Genomic DNA, 23,200 nt, shown 5'->3' with positions numbered 1-23,200 from the left:
TTTGTTAAAAAAAAAAAAAAAAAAAAAGGTGCCAGTACTCCAGGGGAAAAGTTGTTGAGCTCTGACTGGAGGTGCTGGTGCTGCGTCTGGAGGTGCCAGTACTGTGTACCAGGCAGTACCATCACAGAAAAAGCACTGATGTTAACCAATGGACCTCAAGAAGGAAATTACATCAAGGGTAGGAAAGGCTTCCACAACATTTACTAAACTCAGCAATGTCTGAAAATTGAATATATATGTCATCAGAACAAAAGAGAAAATTTTCAGTTCAAGCATAACTTTGATGTGAATGAAGCATCGGGGGTAGTCGAGTTAGTCTGCACAGGGTAAACTTAAAAAACAACAAATAGTCTGGTAGCACTTTAAAGACTAACAAAACATCTATATGTTTTGTTAGTCTTTAAAGTGCTACCAGACTGTTGTTGTTTTAAGTTTTTTACGTGACTATATGGCTGCAAGAGCTGTGGCGTCTACTGACACATTACACAGAAAATCTGACGCCTTCAAAAGATTCTGATAGTTGGTTGGAAAGACTTCATCAATTAGAATATCCAAGAATCCCCAACCAACAGCTTGTTTCTACCAGAATTAGAAGGAAGTGCTGGATCTATTTGGGGCATGTAGTGTCTAACTTGCTTTTAAAAATCTCTAGTAATGGAGATTCCATGACCTCCCTAGGTAAATTATCCCAGTGCTCAACCGCCCTAATGTCCAAACTAAAACCTCCCTTGCTGCAATTTAAGCCCATTGCTTCTTGTCCTGTCCCCAGAGGTTAAGGGGAACAATTCTTCTCCCTCATATTTGTAACAACCTTGAAGGGTTGAAGAATACTTGAAGGGTTACCATATTTGAACTTTCAAAAAATCTGTGTCAGTATCAACCAACTCACATTGTATGAATGTGGTATATAATTATATAACACATTAATACATGATACAATATATATTATATACCACATTCATACAACGTGAGTTGGTAGATACTGGTACAGATACACTCCCTCTCAGGAGTGTCCTCTTTTTTGAAAGTTCAAATATGGTAACCCTAGACTGAAAACTCTGTTTTCTCTTTTCCAGAATAAACACACTGACTGTGTCTACACTGGGCCTCTTATTCCGGAAAATCAGCCGCTTTTCCAGAATAAGCTGCGAGCTGTCTACACTGGCCCTTGAATTTCTGGAAAAGCAACGACGCTCTACTGTAAAAAATCAGCCGCTATTCCGGAAAAACTATTCTGCTCCCACTCGGGCATAAGTCCTTATTCCGGAACACTGTTCCGGAAAAGGGCCAGTGTAGACAGCCCAGTAGTTTTTTCCGGAAAAAAGCCCCGATCGCGAAAATGGAGATCGGAGCTCTTTTCCGGAAAAGCACGTCTACATTGGCCACAGACGCTTTTCCAGAAAAAGGGCTTTTCTAGAAAAGCAGCCTGCCAATGTAGACGCTCCTTTTCCGGAAAAACTGAAAACGGAATAGTATTCCGTTTTAAGCAGTTCCGGAAATTCATGCCAGTGTAGACACAGCCACTAAGTTCTTTCATTCTCGCCTAATAAGTCTTGTTTTCTAGACCTTTAAGCATTTTTGTTGCTCTTCTCTTGTTCTTCTTTGTTACTCCTTCTCCAATTTATCTTCATTTTTCCTAAAACGTGGCTCCTAGAACTGAACACAACATTCCCCCTGAATCAGCATGAAGTAGAGTACAAGAATTATTTCTAGTGTCTTGGTTACAACATACATCTCAGAATGCTGTTTCCTTTTTTTGCAATGGTGTTACACTGTTGACTCCTATTTTACCTTGTAATGCTCTGTGACCTCCAGAACCCTTTCTGCAGTACTCCCAACACACAGCCTGACACATAAAAGCTGTCAAGTGGAAACCAACTACTATGATGAAAGGAGGGAAAGAAACCTTAAGAGGAACCTTTAGCAGGGAGGGCCAGAGAGCTGATCAGAACACCATAGAAGAAATGGAAGCCGCAGCAAATGTCAGAGGAATGGAAGAATCTGGCTTCTGCCCTATGCACTAACATTGCACAGGAAGGACGTGATGTTTTTTTAAAGGAAATGTTCAGAAGCTAGCCACTGCCGTTGAGCCACCTAAAAGAGGCAATTTTGCTGTCCTCTCTACTATTCCTACTTTGCTTTTAAAGGGAACTTGGAAATTAGATGCAAACAAAATAACAAAATCTCATCTTGCTTGTAAGATTTTGCAGTTAAAATGGAGTAGAGGCTGTCAGAAAATGACGACTCTTTAGCAGTTCTGTCTCCATCACTTGGCCCTTAAGCAAATCTATGCTGTTACTTATCACCTTATTACTTTCTAGGTGTTTGCACAGGATCGCTTAATTACCTGCTCCATTATCTTTCTGGGTACTGCAGTAAAGTTGACTGGTCTGTAATTCCCTGTGTTGTCCTTATTCCAGTTTACAGATGGGCACGTTATGTGCCCTTTTCTAGTTTTCTTCTGTGGCTTTTCAAAGATGCTTGCTAATGGCTCAGATGTCTCCTCAGGCAGCTCCTTGAGTATTCTGGGAGGCATTTCATCAGGCCCTGGTGGCTTGCAGACATTTAACTTGTCTACATAATTTTTAACTTGTTCTTTCTTTATTTTGATTTCTGATCCTGCCTCATTTTCACTGGCGTTCGTTGTGTTCAATGTCCAGTCGCTACTAACCTTTTTGGTATAAACTGAAACAAAAAAGTCATTTATCACTTCTGCCATTCCCACACTTGTTGTGGTGACATAGTGCAGCAAGCATCTGTACTGCGGGGGGGGGAGAAAGGGAGGGATGTCTGCAGAAAGCTTCCCCAGACTAAGCTGCCTTGCTGAGCTGCTATTCTTGCTGATTCAGTTCCAGTCTGAATGCAGTGGAAGAGCCTTAAAGGGACATGTGGACAGAGGAGTCGCACTGCTGTATGTGTGCCACTCTTGGTTCAGGTATTGCTTACGGTCGCTGGCATTCTAAGAGATTTGGGTAGAAGCTTATTCTCCACTCTCTGCTGTTTGTTTACTTAATGCATTTGTGAGCCCTGCCTCTACAGTCAATTTCAGTGTTTTTTCTTGAAGGCTTATTTTCCCATTTGTGTTCATTTTTGCACAGAAATGGGGGCAATGGTTTTAAACAAATAGTCAATGGTAACGGTACAATCACAGGAATCAGCAGGAAATTCAGGGGCAGCTGTAGGATCTGACACGACTTTTAATTTTTGTGAGTACTAGCGAGGAAACTGAATGCCACTGTAATGCCATGTCCGCTGAAGCCGAAGGAAGGAGTGCCACTGACTGAATGGTCTCAGAGGGGTAGCTGCACATGGACGCTGGCGCATTATCTCGCTAATAGCTGTCTGGGCTACGAGAACGCCGTGTAGCAGCCCAAGTCCCAGAGGCTGAGCGCCAGCACTGCAATAGCTCCTGTTCTTGGGTTAGAGAATTTTCCATTGAAAGGTTTAGACCTTGCCGGTCTCTGGGCTTTTCTTTTCCAGCTGCTCAAATCCAGCCCAAGAGTCAGGAATTTGTGATTGCAAAATAAAAGCAATATTGTTTTGTGTATGTGACTTTCAGTCATTTACTTTTGTAACAAGCAGACAAACTGCTCTCTGGTAGCAAGCATGCTGTTTGGTCCCAGCGTATCTGTTTGTAATTGGTCCAATTTATCTGATTCAGGTGCACTGTGGCCAGGTATGAAACCTGAAAGTGGTTTAATTCAGACTCCATCTCCAAGTCAGCACAATGTTCTTACCTGCACTACAGGGTTAACCACAAGCCAGCCCTGCCCAGCACATTATTCTTACCCTATTCAAGGTAACTTGGCATGGTTTTTATCTACATCTTTCTCCACTAATCAGATCCAGAGACCACAAAAAATGAGGTCAGCATGTTTGTTCTTGGTTTGTGCATGCTTCTCTCTGCCTTGCAAGCCACAGTGTCCTCCTCTTGTGCGCTCCAGACTCTGTGTTGTGTGTGTGTGTGTGGTTTGGTGTCTGTATAGCGCTCTGCTTACATCCAGCCGGTTTATGCCCTGCTGATGAATCCTAGCAGGACAGAGCAGAGCTGGGTGGGAAAGAGGGGACTGAACGTTGATCACTTGCATGCTGCTCCTCTGAAAGCTCATCAAGCTGTTTCTTAGCAGCCCTGGGTGTGAGTTTCACTAAGTTTCATGTGTTGCTTCTTGAGGCAAAGGGTGGCAGCGATGGCCTGCAGTTGCCCGCACGTGGGTTTGCTTCATGGCAGCAGGCTGTGTGGGGCAGCTAGGAGATGAAGTACAGAGACGAGCTGGATACAAATCTGCTCCCTGCTAGGGACTCCCATAAAACTCTGCATTTCATCCTGAATTTGTCACTGCATTGAGTCCTGCAGAAGGCCACCTGCTGAGGCCAGAGAAGTGCTGCTTCATCTAACAAATAATGGATGGCCGCTTGCAGCAAACATGTACCGAGTTACTTATTTCCAGCTGGATTCGTGAATATGTGTTTTCTGGTGAAAATGCATCTTCTGACAAGTGTTCAGATTTTTGAGAACCTCAGAGAAATGCCTTTTAAAAAAAGGAATGTCAAAAAATGCTAGTTTTTCTCTTTCTCTCCTGTGGGCTGTAACAAGACTTAATTTGTACTGCTAATGAAGTGCCTCGTTAAGGCTGATGCTTTTCCAGCTCACTGGAAGGGCCCACAAGGGGCAGTGAGTGTAATCCCCAGCCAGGATGCAGAGTTTGTTGTGTGTTAAAATTGGAAAAGTGACTTGCTGCCGAGAAAAGGCATCTTTCAGCGAAGCAGCTCCATCTGTGCCTTTACTGACAAAAATCAGTCTTCTCTGCTTTGGAAATCGCCACCGAGAGTGGTGGTCCTAGCTTGTACCGTGTAGGAGGAGTTCTTGAACAGACAGACTGTGACGGGGTGAGGCCCACCTACTCCCTTGAAACAGGCCCACCCCGCACTGATCCCGCGATCGCGCTGTCCTTGGTGGGGAGGGCCAGACAGGCGCGAACGGTATGCGAGCAGTGTAGCGCCGTCCTCTACACACCGGCCCGCGCGAAAGCAAGCGTTGCTAGGCAACGCGTCTCTCCGGCAACGCACAACATGGCGGCCGGAAATGACGGAGGGCGTCAAGGAGGGAGGGTGACGTCAGACGCCCAGGAAAGGTGTAGGGGGAGGTATAAAGTTCCCCCAGAAAGGTATGGGGGGGGGGGGAGAGCGAGAGAGTTAGGGAGGGGAGTAAGGAAGGCATCGTAAGTAGGGTGGAAGGAGCCCAGGGCAGGGCACGGAGCCGGCGCACCAGTGGTTAAGGGGACGACCCCTCCGGTGGGACAGGTCTGTGAGACTCTGTCCTTAGGGCCCTGGGCTGGGGTCTGGGAGTGAGGGTGGGCCCAGACCCCCCACCCTGCAAACCCGAAGCGCAGCAAATCTGCAATTGGGAGAAAGCAGGGAGCACGCCACTAGGGAGGACCGCGACAAACAAAGGGGAGGGGGGCAGGGGTACCCCCACACGGACAGATGGACAGATATGCTCGCTCACAGACAAACTGTCCCAAATACTTAGTAGATAAATATTCTTTAAAGCAAACCCTAAAAACCTGTCTGAATTCCCCAAGGACTATGTTCTGTGTGGTTTGGCTTTCAGACTCCTGCCTCGGTAACCCCGTGGCTCAGAACTCTGATGAATGCCCTGGTGTACTTCCTGCCTTTGCAGACTTGAGCCATGTACTCAGATGAAGATGAAAGCTCCCCAATCATTTGGCTCTAAGTTGGGACCCCGCAGCCCTCACCCTGGAGGCAAGACAGGGCACGAACCACTGTGGTCAGCTGTGGAAGGAACCTCTGCTCCTTGCTCCCCCCCCCCCCCCCCTTCCACTCCATGTAGGAGCAAAGCAGCCAAGTCAAACTTTCAAAATTTGTCACTTCTACCTCTCTGCTCCCTGCTGCAAGCATGTGACTCAGAGCAGTCTGGGATGAAAGGGGGATGGTGAGGAAGCAGGTTTTGAAGAACCAATCTGGAAACTAGAGGGAAAAATAAAGAAAACTGGGGACAGAGGTTAAAAAAAAGGAAAAGAAACTCCCATGCGCTACTCCATTGAAACCAGGGCCCTGGGGATAGTTCCTGTGGCATATCAGCATGGCAGAGCAATGTTGATGTTTTTGTGGCACTCACGCACAGGACAGTCCTTGTTGACCCTCAAGGTGCCTGTGTTAGGCAGTTGCTGATGCAGTTGAGTATAATACTGGTATGTTACACCATGTGAACAGGCAGGCCAGGACAAGACAATATCCTCAGGGTGTTGGGGAACAAGAGAAAGCCAGAAGGGGCGATTGGAGGACTCTGTGTTGCCACCAGCATCCCAATATGTTTTTTTTCCCTTTCTTTGGTTTCTTTGATCCATTTTAATGGTGCCAGCAGCCTTTGATCCCAAAGGACCAGTCCTGGGACTTGAGACAGAGATGGAACATTCTGATATCTCTGAGTGATACAAAACCATGCTATGCTGTTCATCAAGATGATTTACCATGGGCCACCCTGGGTACCAAGGACTCCACCTCCCCTTGGTCTTAGTCACTCCCGCAGCCTTACAGAGCTCTTAAGCTCTGGAGTTTCCTCAGAGGACCCTACATGTGTCCTGGTTGCCTGGCTTCTTAACCAGCTTCCCCAAACATCTGCCCCCACTCTTCAGGCTCTCATGCTTCCCCAAGTTCCATACTGAGAGCAGGAATCAGACTTTCTGAAAGTCTTCATGGATTCTGCATTGGGCCAGTGGCTCTGCTAGTGTGGGTGGAGTAAAAGCAGAGCATGGGGTTTACTAGCACTAATACAAAAGGCATTTCTGCCATGCCAGGAAACCTGGACTGCCAACATTGTCCTCCGCCACTGCGAGATTTGACCTGAGTGGGGCTCACCACAGATAGTTGGTTCTTTTTCTCCAAGAACATGTTACCTTATGCAATTGCTCCCCATCTTCTCCTTTCCTCGCTAAGGCTTCTGTCTGGGCACAGGAATTCTATTAAGGTGACAAAATGTCTCTGAGGCTTCCAGAGAATCCATTGCAGAGTTCTGCTTCTGGGTTGGTGAGGCGTGTTTCCCCACAGAGGCACTGTGTGCAGTGTTCTGGGAGAGGACATCTTTTAAATGTGCTGAATGCCTTTTCCCTTGGGCCTTCCTCTTCAGGGTGGCTTTCCTGCAACAGTGGTGTCTTTTCTTTTACCTTACCGTCATTCTGCATTTCTTGAGATGCCCTATTGCAGGATTCTTTCGGAGGTATCTTTTTCTCGCACTGGATCAGTTTTCTCATCTTGGATCAGTTTTTCTTGCCTGCTTAGTTGAAGGAACTGACTGGATTCTTCAAAGGGCAGCATGCTAAGACCAGGAAGACTGCTGTGAGCTTTTCCCTGCCACTGACTCCCCCAAGGTTGGGAAAACACCAAACTGCTGAAGAGCTTGGGTTGTTTTTCAGTGTTGTGCTGAGGTGCCTCCACAGGGGGAATCAGTAGAAAATGCTGGTGTTAAGATGGGTGATAATGTGCAATTTGCCCAAAGAGCTCTCTGCAGTCTGTGCTACAGCAAAATGCAGGACAATGTAGCACTTTAAAGACTAACAAGATGGTTTATTAGATGATGAGCTTTCGTGGGCCAGACCCACTTCCTCAGATCAAATAGTGGAAGAAAGTAGTCACAACCATATATACCAAGGGATACAATTAAAAAAATGAACAAATATGAAAAGGACAAATCACATTGCAGAACAGGAGGGGGATGCGGGGGGGGAGGGGGGGGAAGGAAGGTAACTGTCTGTGAATTGATGATATTAGAGGTAGGGAGAGTGGGATGTTTGTGAGTTAATGGTATTAGAGGTGATAATTGGGGAAACTATCTTGGTAATGGGTGAGATAGTTCAAGTGTTTGTTGAGTCCTTTTTGGAAAGTGTCGAATTTTAACATGAATGACAGTTCAGAGGATTCCCTTTCAAGTGCAGATGTAAAAGGTCTTTGTAGCAGAATGCAGGTGGTTAAGTCATTGAGAGAGTGTCCTTTCTGGTTAAAATGGCAAGAAACTGTTTTTTCTTTGTGATCTTGTCTGATATCTGTTTTGTGGGCATTAATCCTTTGGCGAAGTGTCTGAGATGTTTGTCCAATGTACATAGCAGACGGACACTTTCGGCACATGATAGCATAGATTATATTTCTGGATGCGCAGGAATATGTGTGCTTGATCTTATAACTCACTTGGTTAGGTCCAATAATGGTATCAGCAGAATGAATATGTGGACAAAGCTGGCAACAGGGTTTGTTGCAAGGGAAGGTACCAGGGTTGGTATTAGTGTGGTATGTCCTGTGGTGGTTGGTAAGAATCATCTTGAGGTTAGGTGGTTGTCTATAGGAGACTATGGATCTGTCTCCCAGAGCCTCTTTGAGTATGGTATCCTGTTCCAGTATAGGCTGTAGTTTATTGATAATGTGTTGGACAGGTTTAAGTTGGGGGTTGTAGGTGATGACAAGTGGTGTTCTATTGTTGGTTTTCTTGGGTCTGTCTTGAAGTAGATGGTTTCTAGGTATTCGTCTGGCTCTTTCAATTTGCTTTTTTATTTCTCTGGGTTGGTAGTTGAGATTTATAAATGCTTGGTAGAGATCCTGAAGCTTCTGGTCTCTGTCAGTGGGATTAGAGCAGATGCGGTTGTATCGAAGGGCTTGGCTATAGACGATGGATCGTGTGGTGTGTTCTGGATGGGAGCTGGATGCATGTAGGTAACTGTATGAGTCGGTGGGTTTTCTGTAGAGAGTGGTGTCTAATTTTCCATTGTTGATTTGTACTGTGGTGTCCAGGAATACCTTGACGAATACCTAGAAACCATCTACTTCATGACAGACCCAAGAAAACCAACAATAGAACACCACTTGTCATCACCTACAACCCCCGACTTAAACCTGTCCAACACATTATCAATAAACTACAGGGTATAAACTGCTCAGGAAGGCCAGGTTGGGGGGGGGGGGGGGGGAGGAGTTGCAGTGTGTCAGAGATCAGTGGGGTTGCTAACAGCTCCAGTATGAAACCGGAGAAAAGAAAACTCTCTGAGCGTTTGTGGGTTAAGATTAGAGGCCAGAACGGGGGTGATTTTGTGGTCGGTGTCTGCTATAGACCACCAGAGGAGGAGGGTGAGGCAGATGAGACTTTCTTCACACAGCCAACAGATGTTTCCAGATCACAGACCTGACATCTGTTGGGAGACTAATACAGCAGCCCAGAGATAATCCAGGGAGTTTTTGGAGAGTGTTGGTGACAACTTTTCGGTGCAAGTGCTGGAGGAACCAAAGAGGGTTGTGCTCCTCTTGACCTGCTGCTCACAAACAGGGAGGAATCGGTAGTGGAAGCAGATGTGTGTGGCAACTTGAGCAGCAGTGACCATAGAATCATAGGACTGGAAGGGACCTCGAGAGGTCATCGAGTCCAGCCCCCCGCCCTCAAGGCAGGACCATCGTCTACACCATCCCTGACAGATGTCTATCTAACCTGTTCTTAAATATCTCCAGAGAGGGAGATTCCACCACCTCCCTTGGCAATTTATTCCAATATTTGACCACCCTGAGAGTTAGGAATTTTTTCCTAATGTCCAATCTAAACCTCCCTTGCTGCACTTTAAGCCCATTACTCCTTGTCCTGTTCTCAGAAACCAAGAGGAACAAATTTTCTCCTTCCTCCTTGTGACACTCTTTTAGATATTTGAAAACCGCTATCATGTCCCCCCTTAATCTTCTTTTTTCCAAACTAAACAAGCCCAGTTCATGAAGCCTGGCTTCATAGGTCATGTTCTCTAGACCTTTAATCATTCTTGTCGCTCTTCTCTGTACCCTTTCCAATTTCTCCACATCTTTCTTGAAATGTGGCGCCCAGAACTGGACACAGTACTCCAGCTGAGGCCTAACTAGTACAGAGTAGAGCGGCAGAATGACTTCACGAGTTTTGCTTACAACACATCTGTTGATACAACCTAGAATCATGTTTGCTTTTTTTGCAACAGCATCACACTGTTGACTCATATTCAACTTGTGGTCCACTATGACCCCTAGATCCCTTTCCGCCATGCTCCTTCCTAGACAGTCGCTTCCCATCTTGTATGTATGGAACTGATTGTTCCTTCCTAAGTGGAGCACTTTGCATATCTCTTTATTAAACTTCATCCTGTTTACCTCTGACCATTTCTCTAACTTGCTAAGGTCATTTTGAATTATGTCCCTCTCCTCCAAAGAAGTTGCAACCCCACCCAGTTTGGTATCATCTGCAAACTTAATAAGCGTACTCTCTATCCCAATATCTACATCATTGATGGAGATATTGAACAGTACGGGTCCCAAAACAGACCCTTGCGGAACTCCACTTGTTATCCCTTTCCAGCAGGATTTAGCACCGTTAACAACAACTGTCTGACTACGGTTATCAAGCCAATTATGCACCCACCTTATCGTGGCCCTATCTAAGTTATATTTGCCTAGTTTATCAATAAGAATATCATGTGAGACCATATCAAATGCCTTACTAAAGTCTAGGTATATGACATCCACCGCTTCTCCCTTATCCACAAGGCTCGTTATCCTATCAAAGAAAGCTATCAGATTAGTTTGGCATGACTTGTTCTTCACAAACCCATGCTGGCTATTCCCTATCACTTTATTACCTTCCAAGTGTTTGCATATGATTTCCTTAATTACCTGCTCCATTATCTTCCCTGGGACAGACGTTAAACTGACCGGTCTGTAGTTTCCTGGGTTGTTCTTATTCCCCTTTTTATAGATGGGCACAATATTTGCCCTTTTCCAGTCTTCTGGAATCTCCCCTGTCTTCCATGATTTTTCAAAGATCATAGCTAAAGGTTCAGATACCTCCTCTATCAGCTCCTTGAGTATCCTGGGATGCATTTCATCAGGACCTGGTGACTTGCTGACATCTAACTTTCCTAAGTGATTTTTAACTTGTTCTTTGTGTATCCTATCTTCTAAACTTACCCTCTCTCTGCTTGTATTCACTACGTTAGGCACACCTCCAGACTTCTCGGTGAAGACCGAAACAAAGAAGCCATTGAGCATCTCCGCCATTTCCAAGTTCCCTGTTACTGCTTCTCCCTCCTCACTAAGCAGTGGGCCTACCCTGTCCTTGGTCTTCCTCTTGCTTTTAATGTATTTATAAAAGGTCTTCTTGTTTCCCTTTATGCCTGTAGCTAGTTTGATCTCATTTTGTGCCTTTGCCTTTCTAATCTTGTTGAGATTAGGATTTTGTTGAGATGAAATGTTTGAGTTCAGGATTTTGACAAAAGGAAGAAAGGAGAGCAGCAAAATATGGAGCCAGGACTTCAGAAAAGCATCCTTTGATTCCGGGAGGATGCCCTAGGAAGCTAACATGATAGGGAAAGGAGTCTAGGAGAGCTGGCTGTATTTTAAAGAAGCCTCATTGAGGACTCAGGAACAAACCATCCCAGTGTACAAAAGACACAGGAAATATGGCAGGCAACTAGTTTGGCTTAACTGGGATGTGTGGTGAGCTTAAACACAAAAAGGAAATTTACAAGAGGTTGGAAAGTTGGACAGATGACTAGGGAGGGGTATGAAAAGGTTGCTCTAGCATATAGGGGTGTAATCAGGAAGACTAAAGCACAGTTAGAGTTGCATCTAGCAAGGGGTGTGAAGGGTAACAAGAAGGGTGTCTGCAGGTATGGTGGCAACAAGAAGGTGGTCGGGGAAATAGTGGGAATTTTTACTGAATGAGGAAGACGACTTAGTGACAACTGATGTGGAAAAAGCTGTTGCACTCAATGCTTTTCTTGCCTTGGTCTTCACAGACAAGGTCAGCTCCCAGACTGCTGCACAGGACAGAACAGTGCGGGGAGGAGATGGGGAGCCCTCAGGGGTGAAAAAACAGGTTAAGGTTTATTTAGAAACGCTGGACATGCACAAGTGCACGGGGCTATAACGCATCCGAGGGGGCTGAGAGAGCAGCCGAATGTGATTGCAGAGCCATTGGCCATTATCTCTGAAAACTCGTGACAATCTGGCAACATCCCGGATGACTGGAAAAAGGCAAATGGAGTGCCCATGTTTTAAAAAGGGGAAGAAGGCCAGGGAACTACAGATCTTTCAGCCTCAGCTCAGTCCCTGGAAAAATCATGGAGAAAGTAATCCATTTTGAAGCACTTGGGAAAGAGGAAGGTGATTAGGGACAGTCAACATGGATTCACCAAGGGCAAGTCCTGTCTGCCCAACCTGATTGCCTTCTGTGATGAGCAGGGATGTTAGCTTGAATTTAATCAACTAATTGACAGGTCGATGAAATTTCCATTGATTAGTTGATAAGTGGGGGAAACTGCGGAGCCGCAGCAGGGTTAGCTCCCAGCACCAGGAGCTAACCCTGCTGCAGCTCTGCCTTTTAAATGTATTAAGAGCCTGGTAGCTCTTAATACCATGGTCACCACCAGGTCAATCGCGATCGACTGGTCGATCGTGAGGCCTCGACCAGTCAATCGCGAGGCGTCCTGTCTGCCCCGCCCCCATTTCCCTCCCACCCCTGAGAAACCCCACTACCTACCTCAAGTGAAAATGGAGGTAGTGTCGGCTTCCCAGGGATGGACAGAAGTCCCGCAGCTTAGCGCCACTTCCAGCGATTCCAGAAGTAGCGCTAGCTGCTCTGCTGGGTGTACTGCGGGAGGGAGCATCGGCTCCCTGCACCACACAGGAGGGGTGAGTCAGCCCCGGGGCAGGCGTGCGCGCGCGGGGTTTCCCTGCACCGGGGAGGGGGGGTCGGCCCCGGGGTAGGCACTCGCTGGTTTCCCTCTGGGAGGGGGGAATCCTGGGAGGAGGCAGATGCAGGGGACTCTCTGCCTCCCCAGCCCCCCCACTCCCCAGCCACAGACTTCTGTCTCCACCCCCCTGTCTCCACTCCCCTCCCCACTCCCCGAACGCTGTCCCCACTCCCCTGTTTCCAGCTACAGAACTCTGTCCCTATTCCTGTCCCCACTGGCACTCTGTCCCCTGCTGCAGAACCCTGTCCTCTGCCCTCCCAGCACCCTGTTCCCTCTTCCCTGCCCCCAGCCGCAGAACTCTGTCCCCACAAAATGTATAATTATAAATGCTTCATTTTAGATTTAAATAGCATGAATAAAAAACAGACCATTTATTTCATAACTATAAACACGTGATTTTAATTTTACATATCGCATAATTTAAAAATAAACTGTTTATCAGAGTGTGTAACTAAGGGCCGGGGATAGCAAGTGATGGACAGGAGGTGAATAGAGTGGGCGGGGCTTCAAGGAAGGGGCGGGGCTTCAAGGAAGCGGTGGGGCGGTAGATCTTCGCCTGTTCGGAGATTTAAAAAGTGATCTTGGGTGTAAAAAGGTTGGGGACCACTGTCTTAATACATTTAAAAAGCAGAAGCACAGCAGGGGGGACCACGCATGAGCCAGAACAACTTGCGCCTGGTTCCCCTCGCTGCTCTTCAGCTTTTAATACATTTAAATGACGGCTCTTAAAACATTTAAGAAGCAGAGGCAAGGCTTCTGGTATGGGCATGAGCCAGGAATCCGCTGACTGCCGGCTTGCGCCTGGTCCCCTGCTCTGCCTCTGCCTCCCCTGCCTTCCGCAGAGGCGGTGCTGGGGGGAACCAGCTTGTAAGCCAGCTCCCCCAGCACCAACTCCTGCTCCCCACTAATTGAGTCACTACTCAACTGTCCAATAAGCTTGTGTATCCGACTAGTTGCGTACATCCCTAACAATGAGATTACTGGCTCTATGGACATGAGGAAGGCAGTGGATGTGATATACCTTGACTTGAGCAAAGCTTTTGACATGGTTTTCCATGATATTCTTGCCAGCAAATTAAAGACATGGCTTGGATGAATGGACTATAAAATGGCTAGAAAGATGGCTAGATTAGTGGGCTCAATGGGTAGTGATCAATGATTTGATGTCTGGTTGGCAGCCAGTATCAAGCAGAGTGCCCCAGGTATGTCCTGGAGTTGGTTTTGTTCAGCATCTTCATTCATGATCTGGATGATGGATTGGATTGCGTCCTCAGCAAGTTGGCAGACCCTAAGCTCTGGGCAAGAAGTCGATATGCTGGAGGGCTGGGATAGGGTCCAGAGATGCCTAAACAAATTGGAAGATTGGGCCAAAAGAAATCTGATGAGGCAAAGCCTTGGCTGGGATGATTTAGTTGGGGTTAGTCTTGCTTTTAGCAGGGGGTTGGGTTAGATGACCTCTTGAGGTCTCTTCCAAACCTAATCGTGTATGATTCTATGATTCTGCCTCTCAGAGCAGCTGTCGATAGTGATCTCAAGGGACCTCATTCAGAAAATGCTTGTAGTTTCACACACATTTCAAAGGTTAAATATAAAAAAAAATTGTCAGTATGATGTAGCTTTTTGTTATGATTTAAATGGGTTTTAGTATTTCCTGAAGCTGTTGAATTCAATGAGATCAAATATTTTAAGGCCTCACTCTACTGGACAAAAATGTTATCAGAACTAATTTAAATGCTTTTCAGATACTGTAAGTATTGATTTATTCGATTTTATTTCTTGTAACTTAAAGGGAGATGACTACATCTTGTGTTCTTTGTCTTCCCAAATTTTGAAATATATCAATTAATTAAAAAAAACACGTCACTAGCCTAATTCTACTATTTGTGTGGCAGAAATGGAGAGGGAAATGTGTTTTGAAGAGAGTTTTGCCATACATTTTTACAACAATTTTAAAACATGGTTCTCCATCCCCACAGATGAAAAACCCTGTTTAAGTTCTGAAGAAGTGGGCTGTGCCCACAAAAGCTCATGATACCATCTACGTGTTTTGTTAAAGTGCTACCAGACCATTTGTTGTTTTTTAAGTTTATCCTGTACAGACTAACTCGTCTACCCCTCTGAAGCTGTTTAAATTGTTAGAGCGTAGTTGGGGTTAGAAATGTGTCTGCTTCCCACTTATGGTTGGTCTTCTGCCTTTTATATTATTAACATGAATTAACATATGGTCATTCTTTGACTTTTTTTTAAACAGCATCAACTACCAATGCGAGTCCAGTCTCCACGTCCTCGCCTGTTGTCAACATTTCAACACCAGCAGTAGCCAGCATCTCTCACCAGGTAAAACTTCTTGTTCACATTTCTTCTCTCAGGCATATCTGGTGTAGCTTTTGTGTTCACATTTTCTGACTCCACAATCACTGGAGTGGAACTGTTTTTGTTTTGAAAGTTCCAGAGAATTTTTAGACTAAATATTTGTAGCCACTTTAAGTGGTTCACTTCAGCATTTTCTTGCCAGTGGGGACAGTATTTGGGGCATGAATTAAATTCAAAACTCTGTTGTTTGGGCCCCAGATTTACAGAGGGCAAGTTTGCTGTGTGAGTGGTGAGTGAGTCTTGTGGCTAAAATACAGGCTTGGAGGCATTTGAGTTAGATACTGGAGGCATCCTGACCAGCAGAGATCTCCTTTGGGACCTTGACCTTTACTTCCCTTTACCTTCGTTCCCCCCACTCTGTCAATGTAAGAAGGCTTGAGGAACCACAGAGCCCTTGGAGATCCCTGTGCGGAAGGCCGTAGGAACGTGGGAGTAGCATCACTATGGTTAGCTCAGGACTTGCATGCACTTACACAACAGCCCAGTCCTGCTGCTGCAGTGCTCCAGCTCAGATACTGTCTACAGCCCCAGGAGAAGGTCTGGTCATGTAGGCTATGTCTATACTACAGAGTTTTTTTTGGAAAAATGGCCGTTTTTCCGAGAAACCTTGTGGATCGTCCACACCTCAAGTGCGTTTTTGCGCAAAAAAATCGAAAGAACAGAGGGGTTTTCCCAGCGTAGGTATTCCTCATTCTGCGAGGAAGAATGCTTTTTTGTGAAAGAGCTCTTTTGCAAAAAGGTGTGTGTGGATGGGGAAGAGGAATTTTTTGTGCAAAAAGAGGAAAGGGGAAAAAGCACAGGTGCCATGGTGGCCATTCTGTGCATAGCAATCAGAGCTGACTTTCGAGAGTGTCCATGCTGTCCGGATACTCTTTTTCGCAAAAGCGCATTGCTTTTTTTGATGCGCCTTTGCAGTGCGGACGTGCTCTTGTGCAAGAAGTTTTTGCGGAAGATCTCTTCCAATAAAAGCTTCTTGCGCAAGAAGCCTGCAGTGTAGATGAACCCACCTCCCTTTGTGGCAGCAGATAAGTCAAAGGAAGCATTTGCTGAACTGCGCTAGTCAGGGCTTTGGATTTTTTACAGCCCTGATCAACATAGTTCTGCCAACCTGTTTTCAAGTGAAGACCAGGCCTTAGCTTCTGCAGCAAAGGCTATTTTCACCCAGCTTGATAAATCCTTCTGCTCCTCCCTCGCCAAGGAGAGGGGAAGGAGCTGCATCAGCAACTGATGGTGAGCAGAGAGGGAGCAACCCTCTGATGTAGTTGGAATTTAAAACCCATTGGTTAGGAGGCAGCACTATTTCTTCTCCCTCTGTAAGTCTGGAGTGGGTGGTCCTGGCTGCCTGCTTCTTTCTGCTCCTTCCCCTGTGGGTACCTGCTCTTTCTGATGGAGATCTCTCTTGTGCTGCTGGGCCAAAGGGGAGAAGGCCTGAGCTTGCATTGTAGCCCTGCAGCCCATTTGGTTTTCAGTGTCTTCTGAGACTGGGAGGGCAAAGCCAGCAACTGCCCTGAGGCCCAGCGAGGCTGTCGACTCCCCAGCCTTGTCCTACCTTGTTTGATTCTTTCTTTGAACAGGAATATCCTACCTACACAATTCTCGGCCAAAGCCAGTACCAGCCATGCTACCCGAGTTCTGGCTTTGGGGTTGTAGCGCCAGCAGACAGCAGCCTGGAGAGTACCACATTAGCAACCACCACGTATCCAATTGAAAAAGCAAATGCCATGGTGCCTACGCGGACAGCCCAGAGACATTTCTCTGGTAAGTGCTGCAGCTGCCGTAGGGGAATTTCAGACCCCCTCTGTGATAACAGTGCACTGGCAGGCGGGGCAAGCACAGTTCAGAAGTGTAAAGAGGAGGATCATTGTGTGCTGATGTTTGCAGTGCAAATTCTGTCCCTCTTCAGCAAAGGATGTTTGTCACTTTGTTTCTCCTTTGGCCTAAAATGCCTGGGTTCCTTACTCCACCGCCTGCGCTCCTGCTTGGCGAGCTGCAGTGTGTGGGAGGCTGGTGAACTGTTCTAATAAGTGCGAGATACTTTGGGGACTCTGGCCGACGTGCTCTCAGTAGTAAGATCCCATTGATGAGCAAGTGCTGCTGTGTCACTGTGTTGCAGGGGCCTAATTCACTGCAGTGCAAAGCACTTTGGAGCCCGGGGCATGAGAGCAAACTCTCCCCCTGCATTCCTCCCATTCTTCCCTTTCCTTCCTCCTGGTGCCTTTGTCACGTTAACCAGCACTGGGGAAGGCTGCTCCGCTTGTTGCCTTTTTGCCCACAGTGACACTGGTTTGTTGCACAGAGCTTCTGGAGCAACTCGCTTCTTCCAGTGGGGAGAACCAGCATGCACCAAGTGAAACTCCATCCCCTGGGAAAGGAGTCTCTAGACCGGGGGGATTCCAAGATTTTGGAAAGTGGTCAAGGGCCGCACCCTTCCATGATATTAATCTGGGAGGGAGTTGGGATGAAGCAGGTGATTGTGACCTAGGGCAGGGAATTGGAGTGCAGGGGTTTGAGATGTGACCTAGGGTAGGAGATTGGGGTGCCAGATCTGGGAGGGGGTATGGCTGTAAGAGGGGGACACAGGGTTTGGGTATGTTGAGTGGGGGGGGTCAGAGAGCTGGGGCAGGAAGGGGTTGGGGTGCTAGAAGCAGGCTGTGGCCAAGAGACTTACTTGCCAGCTGCCAAACTAGCCTGCCTGCCTGCAGAGCTTAAAATGTTTCCCAGCCTGTTTGCCTGGCCATGTGCTCCACGAATAACTGAGCCCCGGAATGGGGGCGTGATTCTTCTTAGCTGCCTGTTACTCCAACAAGCAGCTCCCATTGGCTGGTTTCTTCGAGAAACCAGCTAATGGGAAGGTTCTGGGGCGCAGCGGCTCCTAAAACTTCCCCCCTCCCCTTCAGTTTTAAAACAGAAATGGAGCCCTGCAGCCGTGTTTCTGCGTGGCACACGGGCTGTGGGGCAAGCTGGGGGCCTGCCTGGGGCTCCCCACTGCCTCTGCGGGCTGGATCCGGTGGTTTGGCGGGCCACATCTGGCTTGTGGGCTGTATTTTGCCCAGGCCTGCTCTAGACGGTTGCTCTCGCTCGTGGTGATACCCAGAGCCATCCCCTCAACTGTTTGTAAGGCCCTTCAGCAAAGGGGAATGAGAGCTAAGCAAGGCCCTTCCAGGAAGCGGAGCTGACATTTCCTTTTCTGAATTAGTAGATATTCTGCTTCTCTCAGGCTGACAGACCCAGCGTCCCCAGACCGACCAATTCCCTTGGCTTATAGGTAGGATGAGCTGGTGAAAGCTGGGGTCTGGGAGGGTTGTGAAGAGGATTCCTGAGGAAAAGATAAACACTCACTTTGCAACCAGGAAGAGGAAAGCGGGGGGCACCTGGAGCCCCTGCCATGTGGCCAGTGGTCTGTAGATCAGAGAACTGGGGCACCACACCAGTGAGCTCCCCGTCTGCTCTCTTCCCAGCCTCCCCATGGAGTGCAACACGCCAGCACAGCAAGTAGAGGGATACTGATGGCGTGGAGAGGTGGGGGTCCTGGCTGAGGGAATGCAGAGCGCCCGGGCCTGAGGGGTAGCAGAAACCCCCCTGTGGGAGGAGAGCTAGGCCAGAGCCTGGCTCGGCTGCTTGGCAAAGGCTGAGAGCATAACTAGCTGCTGCTTCAAAAATCTTTATTTTAGATTTAGGGCTCCCAGTTCAGGCTGTTCCTCAGTAGCTTAAAATATTTTAGAGAGGGAAATTAATTACTGTGTCGCTCCTCACCTGTTAGACCAGCCGACTTTTCAGGAGTCTGTTGGCTCCCCAGCTACAGCTACCGAAACCGGGGTGGTTTAATACTCCCTGTTGAGTCTCTCCTGTTTCACACTGCACTGAATGCAGTACATAGTGCTAAGAGCTGCTGGGTGGTGCTAGACTTTGGGGATGGGCAGTGAGGAAAGGCATCTGACTAGCCCAGGAGCTGAGGGGAAGAGACCTTAGATGAACGACCTAAGTGGTCTCTACAGTGGATCAGAATCTTTGCTGGGAGAACGCTTTGCCAGAGCGCTGGGTCTTGCAGGAACCCTCCAAAACAGTGAAATGTCATAGAGCTGGAAGACACCTCAGGAGGTCAAGTCCAGCCCCCTGCCCAAGGCAGGACCAATCCCGACTAAATCAACCCAGCCAGGGCTCTATCAAGCCGAGACTTAAATATGTCTAGGGATGGATATTCCACCCCCTCCCTAGGGGTATGTCTACACAACAGCGTTATTTCGAAATATCTAATTTTGAAATAGTTAATTCAAAATAGCCTATTTCTAAATAATGCATCTACACACAAAATGCATTTTGAAATAGCATGTCCACATCGAGTGGACGTTGAATCGTATTTAAGGCTGGTTGGAATCAGTTCCAGCAGGGCGTCAGGTCAGAAGTTATCTTGTGGCCAGGCCGGTCAACAGGGCACCCTGGGAAGGGCTGAAGGACCCCTATTTCAAAATAAGCGTCTACACAGTGCTTATTTCCAAATAGCAGTTTCGAAATTGGCACTATTCCTTGTGGAATGAGGTTTACCAATTTCGAAATGAGCCCTCTGCTATTCAAAATTAATTTCAAAATAATGGAATGGCTGTGTAGATGCTAGGAAAGTTATTTTGAAATAACTTTGCTGTGTAGACATATCCTAGGTAACCCATTCCAGGGCTTCACCACCCTCCTAGTGAATTAGGTTTTCCTAATATCCAACCTAGACCTCCCCCACTGTAACTTGCTCCTTGTTCCGCCATCCCTCACTACTGAGAACAGCCTTTCTCCATCCTCTTTGGAACCTCCCTTCAGGAAGTTGAAGGCTGCTATCAAATCCCCCCTCACTCTTCCCTTCTGCAGACTAAACAAACCCAAATCCCTCTGCCTCTCCTCATAGGTCATATGCTCCAGCCCTCTAATCATTTTGGTCGCCCTCCGCTGGACCCTCTCTAATGCGTCCACATCCTTCTATAGTGAGGGGGCCCAGAACAGTATACAATATTCCAAATGTGGCCTCACCAGAGCTGAATAAAGGGGAATAATCACTTCTTTGGATCTGCTGGCAATGCTCCTCCCAATGCACTTTAATATGCCATTAGACATCTTGGCTACAAGGACACACTGTTGACTCATTTTGAGCTTCTCATCCACTGTAACCCCCAGGTCCTTTTCTGTAGAACTGCTACAGTAAAACTGCAATTGTCCGGCATCCAGTGGTCTAGCATTCCTGATAGTCCAGCACCAACTAGAACCCGGAAGTGCTCCAGCCAGCCGGACAATTGGAGCTGCTCCGCGCCGCTTCCCCAAGTCCGCTGCTGCCATTGCTGAAACTGACCAGTGGAGGAGTTGGGGAAGTGGAGCAGCGCAGAGCAGCTGGGGTGCTGCCGGGTTGGTCCCGCAGTGCCGCTCAGGTGAGGGACGACGTTGCGGGACCAACCCGGCAGCACCCCAGCTGCTCTGCCCGCGGCTTCCCCAAGTTGCCGCTGCCGCTTGCAGCCCCAGCTGGCCTGTTGCTGGTGGCTGCGCAGGGCTTCCCCCGCCTCCCTGCAAAATGGTGGAGGGTTCACCCCACTCCACGTCGTTCCCTGCCAAACCCCCCCTCTCCCCCCGACCTGTCACAGCCCCCTGCCGGAGTACCTCCTGATGCTCCGGCATATCCAATAATCCAGTACCCCCTGGGTCCCAAAGGTGCAGTGTTATCGGAAGTCTACTGTACTTAGCCAGTCGATCCCCAGCCTGTACCAATGCTTGGGATTCTTCCGTCCCAAGGGCAGGACTCTACACTTGTCCTTGTTGAACCTCATCAGATTTCTTGTGGCCCAATCCTCTAATCTGTCCAGGTCACTCTGGACCCTATCTCTGCCCTCAAGTGTATCTACTGCTCCCCCTAGCTTAGTGTCATCTGCAAACTTGCTAAGGGTGCAATCCATCCCCTCATTCAGGTCACTAATAAAGATATTGAACAAAACCAGTCCTAGAACAGATCCTTAGGGCACTCTGCTAGAAACGGACCGCCATCCTGACATAGAGCCATTGATCACTACCCGTTGGGCCTGACAGCCTAGCCAGCTTTCTATCCATCTTACAGTACATTTATCCAATCCATATTCTCTTAACTTGCTGGCAAGAATATTGTGGGAGTCGAATCAAAAGCTTTGTTAAAGTCAAGTTTTATCACATGCACTGACTTTCACGTATCCACAGAGCCAGTTTCCTCATCATAGAAGTTAACCAGATTGGTCAGGCACAACTTGCCCTTCGTTAATCCATGTTGACTATTTCTGATCACTTTCCCCTCTTCCAAGTGCTTAAAAATAGATTCCTTCAGGATCCCCTCCATGATTTTTCTAGGACCTGAGGTGAGACTGACTAGTCTGTAATTTCCTGGATTGTCCTTCTTCCCTTTTTTGAAGATGGGCACTACATTTGAAGATGGGCACTACATTTGCCTTTTTCCATGCATCCGGGATCTCTCCTGATCTCCACGAGTTTTCAAAGATAATGGCCAAAGGCTCCTCAATGACATTTGCCAGCTCCCTCAGTACCCTCGGATGCATTAAATCTGGGCCCATGGATTTGTGTACGTTTAGCTTTTCTAAATAGTTCCTAATTTGTTCTTTCCCCACCAAGGGCTTCCCATACTGTGTTGCCTGTGTACTTTTCTGGGAGCTGACCTTGTCCGTGAAGACAGAGGCAAAGGAAGCATTGAGTACTTCAGCTTTCCCCACATCATCTGTCACTGGGTTAGCTCCTTCATCCAGTAGGGCCCCACACCCTCTCTGATCACCCTCTTATTGCTAACATGCCTGTAGAAACCTTTCTTGTTCCCCTTCACATCCCTTGCTAGCTGCAATTCCAATTGTACTTTCGCCTTCCCGATAACTCCCCTGCATTCTTGAGCAATATATTTATACTCCTCCCTAGTCATCTGACCAAGTTTCCATTTCTTGTAAGCTTCCTTTTTGTGTTTAAGCTCACCAAGCGTTTCCCCAGTAAGCCAATCTGGTCACCTACCGTATTTGCTTTTCTTTCTGCGTATCGGGATGGTTTCTTCCTGTACCTTTAATAAGGCTTCTTTAAAATACTGCCAGCTGTCCTGGACTCCTTTCCCCTTTATGTAAGCATCCCAGGGAATCCTGCCCATCAGATCTCTGAGGGAGTCAAAGTCTGCTCTTCTGAAGTCCAGGGTGTGTATTTTACTACTCTCCTTTCTTCCTTTGGTCAGGATCCTGAAATCTACCATCTCATGATCACTGCTTCCCAGGTTGTCACCCACCTCTACTTCCCCTATTAGTTCCTCCCTGTTTATGAGCAGCAGGTCAAGCTGCGCATGGCCCCTGGTCGGATCCTTCAGAACTTGTACCAAGAAGTTATCCCCAACGTTCTCCAAAAACTTCCTGGATTGTCTGTGTACCGCTGTATTGGTCTCCCAGCAGATGTCAGGTGATTAAAGTCACCCATAAGAACCAGGCCCTGCAATCTGGAAGCTTCTCTCAGTTGTCCAAAGAAAGCTTCATCTACCTCATCCACCTGATCCGGTGGTCTATAGCAGACACCAACCACAACGTCATCCCTGTTGCTTCCACCTCTAAATTTAACCCATAGACATGTCATTAGAATCAGCCCCAGGACAGTGCATCAGAGGAACCGGGTGTGTCCTTGGTGCAGTTCGTAGGTGGCTGGAGGAACTCTGCCACGGACCTTGTACCTTACCCAGTCTGCAGCAACCTTTCTGGGCGTGGCTGCAGCACGATAAAAAGATCTGTGGCACCAAGTCTCAGAGACCAGGGCAGTTGGCTTGGGCTTGCAAGGGTCGGGTTGTGAGGGGAAGGGCTGTGCTGGAGCTCAGGCTCTCCCCTTGTGTGGTCCGGGAGCCTTGGTTCCGGCCCATGCGTCATCTGGCCAGGGCCAGCAGTGTAGACGTGGCCTCTGCCTCTGTTGGGGTTTGGGGAGCCGGGTGAGAAACGTTGCATTTGTTCTGTATAGCGTTCAACTGCTGGGGCCTCATTAAGGTCAGCAAGATCCATGTTACCTGGCTCTGGTGTATGGGCAGGAGCTGTCAGGAGGAG

General features: G+C 47.6%; 1 protein-coding gene across 6 annotated transcripts in view; it reads left to right on the top strand.

Annotated features, from left to right (window-relative positions):
* Positions 1–23,200, top strand: part of EYA3 (EYA transcriptional coactivator and phosphatase 3) — a 148,268-nt gene that overhangs the window by 87,579 nt on the left and 37,489 nt on the right. For 5 of the 6 annotated variants that reach the window (XM_075908770.1, XM_075908766.1, XM_075908771.1 and 2 more), the window contains 3 exons: positions 3,662–3,799; positions 15,016–15,101; positions 16,712–16,895. In XM_075908770.1, the coding sequence (XP_075764885.1) occupies positions 3,662–3,799; positions 15,016–15,101; positions 16,712–16,895 (408 nt within the window). The remainder of the gene's footprint in view (positions 1–3,661; positions 3,800–15,015; positions 15,102–16,711; positions 16,896–23,200) is intronic. The other variant, XM_075908768.1, reaches the window with a different exon arrangement.

This window comes from Pelodiscus sinensis, chromosome 25 (genome assembly GCF_049634645.1).
Source record: "Pelodiscus sinensis isolate JC-2024 chromosome 25, ASM4963464v1, whole genome shotgun sequence".
Classification (NCBI taxonomy): Eukaryota; Metazoa; Chordata; order Testudines; family Trionychidae; genus Pelodiscus; species Pelodiscus sinensis.
Note: the sequence above shows the minus strand (reverse complement) of the source record. Positions and strands in the feature narration are given on the sequence as shown.